This window comes from Orcinus orca, chromosome X (assembly GCF_937001465.1).
Source record: "Orcinus orca chromosome X, mOrcOrc1.1, whole genome shotgun sequence".
NCBI lineage: Eukaryota > Metazoa > Chordata > Mammalia > Artiodactyla > Delphinidae > Orcinus > Orcinus orca.
This window is the reverse complement of record NC_064580.1, coordinates 116,739,779-116,745,904: the sequence shown is the minus strand read 5'-3', so window position 1 is coordinate 116,745,904 and position 6,126 is coordinate 116,739,779. Positions and strand designations below refer to the sequence as shown.

Here is a 6,126-nt window from a genome sequence, read left to right as displayed (position 1 = left end):
AGGTTCCTTAAAAAACTAAAAGTAGAGTTACCATATGATCCCTCAATCCCACTCTTGCACATATATCCAGAGAAAGCCATAATTCAAAAAAGTACATGCACCCCAATGTTCATAGCAGCACTATGTACAATAGCCAAGATATGGAAGCAACCTAAGTGTCTACTGACAGATGAATAGATAAAGATGTGGTGTATATAGACAATGGAATACTACTCAGCCATAAAAAATGAAATAATGTCATTTGCAGCAACATGGATGGACCTAGAAATTATCATACTAAGTGAGGTAAGTCAGACAGAGAGAGGCAGACAGAGAAAGCCAGGGAATTCCCTATATGTGTATATGTATAACTGAATCCCTTGGCTGTACACCTGAAACATTGTAAATCAACTCTACTTCAATTTAAAAAAAGAAAGAGGGGGCTTCCCTGGTGGCGCAGTGGTTAAGAATCCGCCTGCCAATGCAGGGGACACGGGTTCGAGCCCTGGTCTGGGAAGATCCCACAAGCCGCAGAGCAACTAAGCCCACGAGCCACAACTACTGAGCCCACGTGCCACAACTACTGAAGCCTGCGTGCCTAGAGCCCGTGCTCCTCAACAAGAGAAGCCCGCGCAATGAGAAGCCCGCGCACCACAACGAAGAGTAGCCCCCGCTCGCCGCAACTAGAGAAAAGCCCGTGCACAGCAACGAAGACCCAGGGCAGCCAAAAATAAAAAATAAATAAATAAATAAATTTTAAAAAAGAAAGAAAGAAAGAAAGAGGGACTTCCCTGGTAGTCCAGTGGTTAAGACTCCACACTTCCACTGCAGGGGCCATGGGTACATTCCCTGGTCGGGGAACTAAGATCCCGCATGCCTCGAGGTGCAGCAAAAAAAGCCAAAAACCAAAAACCAAGAAACTAATTTCTTTGGGTAGAATTCAAATCCTGAATGACTATGAGTTCCATCTGATCCTCCATTCGTGTGCAGTGGTACACGTACTTGTACTTGGGAGTGCTAACCCGAGGGTGCAGGAATGGAGTGCCTAGCCCTGTGTTCTCAAAGTTCCAGCATCCATGCCACCCACTTGGATAGTGACTTTTACACTAAAGTTTTAAAAAGGAGGCCTCACAATTCAAATAATAAAAATACAATTAACAATTAACCATAACAGGGGTGATCCTTTGGTAACATATAAAAATATTGAATCACTATGTTGTACACCTGAAACTAATAAAACGTTGTGAGTCAATTATACTTCGATTTAAAAATACAAAGAAAGGGCTTCCCTGATGGCGCAGTGGTTGAGAGTCCACCTGCCAATGCAGGGGACATGGGTTCGTGCCCCAGTCCGGGAGGATCCCACATGCCGCGGAGCGGCTGGGCCCGTGAGCCATGGCCGCTGAGCCTGCGCGTCCGGAGCCTGTGCTCCGCAACGGGAGAGGCCGCAACATGAGAGGCCCGCGTACCGCAAAAAAAAAAAAAAGCTAAGAAAAAACGAATCATAGCAATAAATGTCTCACATTAGTAGGAAGAATAATATTGTTGGCAGTATTTCATCACTCTGCCACTATCCTTTTCCATGTTTGTCTCCTCTCCTGAACATTGGGGGTAATGACAGTCACTCATCTCTGAGTTGTTGTGAGGATTAAATGCAATGATGTATATAAAGTGCTTAGGACCTTGCATGGCTTATGGTAAGTGTGCAATAGTGTTTGCAAGTATTATTATTTCTCTATAACTAGGTGGAGTATATAAATGTATATTATATTATATATATATATATATATATATATTTCTCTCTGGCTCAATCACTTGAGTCATTGGTGAGGTGACTTAACATCTAGTACACATGGATAAAATATAATTCCTTATTTTTAATAGCTACATAGTATCCCATTACATAGACGGACTATTTCTATTTAGCCAAGCTCCCGTTGTATATTTAGCTTATTTCCTCTGTCTTGCCATTATGATCAATATTAAAATGTAAGAACCTTGTCTAAACATCATGGGGTACTTGTCCAATTTTTCAGTTTTTAAATTTTTCAGTTTTGAAAAATTAAATCACACTTTTTGTGTTTACTTTAACTATGACATTGCAGACGTTAGCTCGTGAAAAGTTACATAGAGTAAGGAAGCTCTGGGCTGCCTGAAGATTACTGGCCATTTCATGAGGCATTTCCTTATGGTCTTATGGCTTGCTTGGAAAGCAAGGAAATCATATTTCATGCGATCATTCAGGAACATTTTAGGATATGCATCCACTATTGCAGAAAGATAGGAGGGCAGAATTTACCTGGACTCACGTACCACTCCCCAACCCCCCTTCCCCCAGATTTCCTTCTAATTGCAGTAAATTCATTTTTAATAAGTTTTAACTTTTAATCAAAGTAATACATGTATATAAAGGATTTAGAAAAATCAACCAGTACAAAAGGACATATAATGAAAAGCAGTAAATCCCCACCCACCCTTCTCAACTTTTGCTTTCCCAACCCAGAGGCAAAAGCTTTTACATGTCTGTTTAGAGGTTAACTCCATTTTTCCTAATAATATGCTTTTCTTACTATTTCTTAACTTGATGACATGAGGCATTTTCTGCTGACTTCCTGCTGTCCCCTTGGTTTTCCTCCCCCCCTCCATATATCACTATTTTTAATTCTTCTGTTGGTTACCTTGTTCACTTTAAAAATCTAACCCCTAAATCTGTCTTATTCTTTCAACTAGAGACAGTATCTGGACTTCCTAGTTTAGGAGAATAACACCACTGTTCCACTTCCTCCTCTCTGCCTGCCAACTTGTTGCCTGTACTTGCCAAAGTTGGTTTACATTCCCACTCTGTTCTATAACTATAATTAAGTCTCCCCTGGTTTGCCTAGTGATTTACTCTAAAAATGAAAAAGCATAACTAATATTTCCATTGTAATGATTATTTACACACTGTTCACTGAATAGCAAAGTTGAACGCTATGATTGGATTTTCTGTGACTGCAGAGGCTGGATCCACGTGCCGGTGTTCAGATTCCCTTTCTCACACTCCAGGCAACGGTTGAAAAACAGGCCACGTCTGAGGTTGCTTCATATGTGAAGCATGCTCTCCTTGTACAGTTTGAAATGTTTGTTTTTCCCAGTAGGTTCTGTTTGCCGTTGTTGTTTCTTTTAGGATGAAGAAATGTATGCCTTCCCGATCATGCGATAAATTTGTTGCCTAGAATCGATTCCATTCAGTTGGAAGTCTATTCATTTCTTTTTCTAATTTGGAGGACTTGCCTCCTATTTGGACCACTCTTGTACAGTTTATCTTTTTTTAAGTTGTTGGTAACTTTTCCTTTTTTCCCCCTTAGGGCATCCTGTGCTTATTGTCATTTCCCTACCTTCAGTGCTGTCTTTTGTTTTATGGATGCAAGAACTTCTCAAATATTTCTGAGGATTTTCAGATTTTTAGGTTCTGTTCTTTGAATTAGCTATTTCCTTGAGATTCAACTTTTCATTATATCTTAGGCTTTTTTGGTTACACTGCAGGCTTTCTGCAAATGACTTCTAGCGGCGCATTTATATGAAAAGACGAGGCAATTGGCAAGACAGGCCGGCAAGTCTGTGTGCGCGAGGCGAGCTGGTCGCTTTGCTCTAGGGCGGCTGAACTGGTGGGTGGAGGTCAGCCATCCTGCTGGGCACCCCCCAATGCCACAGAGTTAGTTGCTCTAAATATGTACCTGCAGGCGCACGTTGAGAATCACTGAAGCCACGACGTAGAAGTAGGGGAAGTTCACGCGCAGCCGCCAGGCCAGGTCGAAGAAGGTGATCAGCGTGCGCGTGAGCCCTTTGCAGAAGGCGCCGTACGAGCCGCGGGCCGCGGCCGAGCGAGACAGCCGCACCGCCAGGCCCGACAGGGCCGCCGCCGCCGCCGCCGCCATCGGTCTGGTTTGGCCTCCCATACAGCGCCCAGAGCCCGGGGCCTCCCGCCGGCTCCGCGGACAGAGGGACGCACGCGGGGGAATCGGCGAGGGAGGTGGATCGCGCGGCCGCAGATGCGAGCTGCGCTGCACGGAGGGCACCCTCCTCCTCCTCTGGCTGCGCTCTGGCCACCGCGGTCCCTGGTGCCCCGCCGGGCCGCCGGGCTAAGTTGCCTCGGGGCCGCGCGGGGCGGGGTCGGGCTGGGCGCCAGGGATCAGGAGCCCCGGGACGGAGAGGAGGGGAAGGTGGGGGGGGGAGCCGCGGGGAGGGGGGAGCCGGGGGGAGGGGGAGGGGCTTGCAGTGCACCCGGGAGACATAGCTTCCTGACCCCGGTGGTCTTTTTTTTTTTTTTAATTTTTAAATTTTAACGGAAGCAAAACGAAACTTGCTCAAAACGTTAGAAATGTTCCTTCATAAGCACGATCTTGAGCAGCTTCGAAGCGTGAACGCGTTTCCTGTTCCCTCAAATCCCTTTAGGAATTTTTTCAATCCTCAATTGTGAGCTAGTACAAATACACCAAACCCACTAATTTAACTTTAAGATGTGTGCATTCTGTTTTACTCCTTAAAGCGTCTTATTTTTGCTTTTGCTTTACATCTGTAGTATTCTGCTAATGGGAAAAGTTATACAAACAAGTTTTTAGAGATTGTCAGCAGCACAATGAGAACAATGGAAAGCAAATTCCCTGCTTAGCTTCCCAATTCCCCACCCCTCCCCCGCCGTGAACTGAGGTTACGTTTCCTGTATGTACTTCCAGATGTGATGTGTTGATACAGTGCTCTTACCGTGTCAATAATGTACAACTACCTCACTCCCTTTGACGACGGATTATTACACCAATACATATGCTGACTAATAATGTTCAATAATTCATTTAACAAATCCCCTGTTGATGGACGCTCTGAATGTTTCCAGTTTTTCTTATGCCAAAAATTGTTGCAGTGAGCATCACTGTACACATGGATTTGCAAGTGGCAGAAGAGGATGAATAACATGATCCCATCTTCATTTATAAAAAACAATCACATAAGCATATACATTTAGTGTTTGAGGTCAAAAAGTTTTACTAATACATGTGGTTAATCAAAGAAGTTTAGAGATGAGGGCTCTATTCAACCCTGAGTGTTAATCTTGGAATTTTTTTTCCTCAACATCATAGACAATAATTACATCTCATTATTCTTCTAATTTGCTTTTATTTATCAGAGAAGCTGAGCAACTTTTCTAAATTTCTTAATTTTTATTATTGTTTTACTCATTGCTTGTAAAACATTAAAACTTAAGTATATATTATGAGAAAAGTAAAGTTCCTAGGATCATAACCCCCCGAAAGAAAGACTATTAACAGCTTGGTATATGTTTTAATCAATTATTTACATATTTAATAAGCAAGGCATATATACATATTTCACACACAAATTGTAAAACAAAAATGAAACCGTACTAACACACTACCCTGACAGTTGTTTTTAAAAATAATGATATATCTTGCTTATCTTTCCATATTGATTTCTTTATTTATTTGGTTGCGCCGGCGGACTCCTTAGTTGTGGCATGCGAACTGTTAGTTGCAGCATGCATGTGGGATCTAGTTCCCTGACCAGGGATCGAACCTGGGCTCCTTTGTCTTAACCACTGCACCACCAAGGAAGTCCCTCCATATTGATTCCTTATGATCAATAATACGGTGTATTATTCGTTATGGTTTGCCAGTAATTAACTGAAGGATATTTGGATGGTTTCAAATTTTTCACGATCATAAACAATGTTGAGATTAACATCATTGCACGCATATCTTTGTACATGTCTCTGATATTTCCCTGGGATACATTCCTAAAGGTGGAATTCTTGTATCAAAAGGTTTTCACCTGTTTAATGATTTTGATACATACTGTCAAACTGTCTTTCACACAGCTTGTACTAAGGTATCCATGAACGTCCTCAACTTTCGTAATAATGAGCATCGATGTTCTTTTAAATCTTGGACATTCTAATAGGGTGAAAATACTATCTCATTTTAATTTGCATATTTTGTTTACTAGCGAGGTTAGACATTATTCATATGTGCAGATTTCATTGCACATTTGTATATAAGGAACTATTCTTTCAAAAGATTTGCAGTCTTGGGCTTCCCTGGTGGCGCAGTGGTTGAGAATCTGCCTGCCAATGCAGGGGACACGGGTTTGAGC

At 42.5% G+C, this 6,126-nt stretch overlaps 1 protein-coding gene across 1 annotated transcript; it reads right to left on the bottom strand.

Moving 5' to 3' along the window:
• Positions 1-1,887: 1,887 nt before the first annotated feature.
• LOC101277412 (small integral membrane protein 10-like protein 2A) lies at positions 1,888-4,120 on the bottom strand. Its single transcript, XM_033416105.2, has one exon. The coding sequence runs from the start codon at positions 3,915-3,917 to the stop codon at positions 3,684-3,686; it is 234 nt and encodes a 77-aa protein (XP_033271996.1). The 5' UTR covers positions 3,918-4,120; the 3' UTR covers positions 1,888-3,683.
• Between the last annotated feature and the right edge of the window lie 2,006 nt (positions 4,121-6,126).

Coding starts and splice junctions, on each gene's coding strand:
- LOC101277412 (XM_033416105.2), bottom strand. CDS start 3,917: ATGGGAGGCCAAACCAGACCGATGGCGGCGGCGGCGGCGGCGGCCCTG.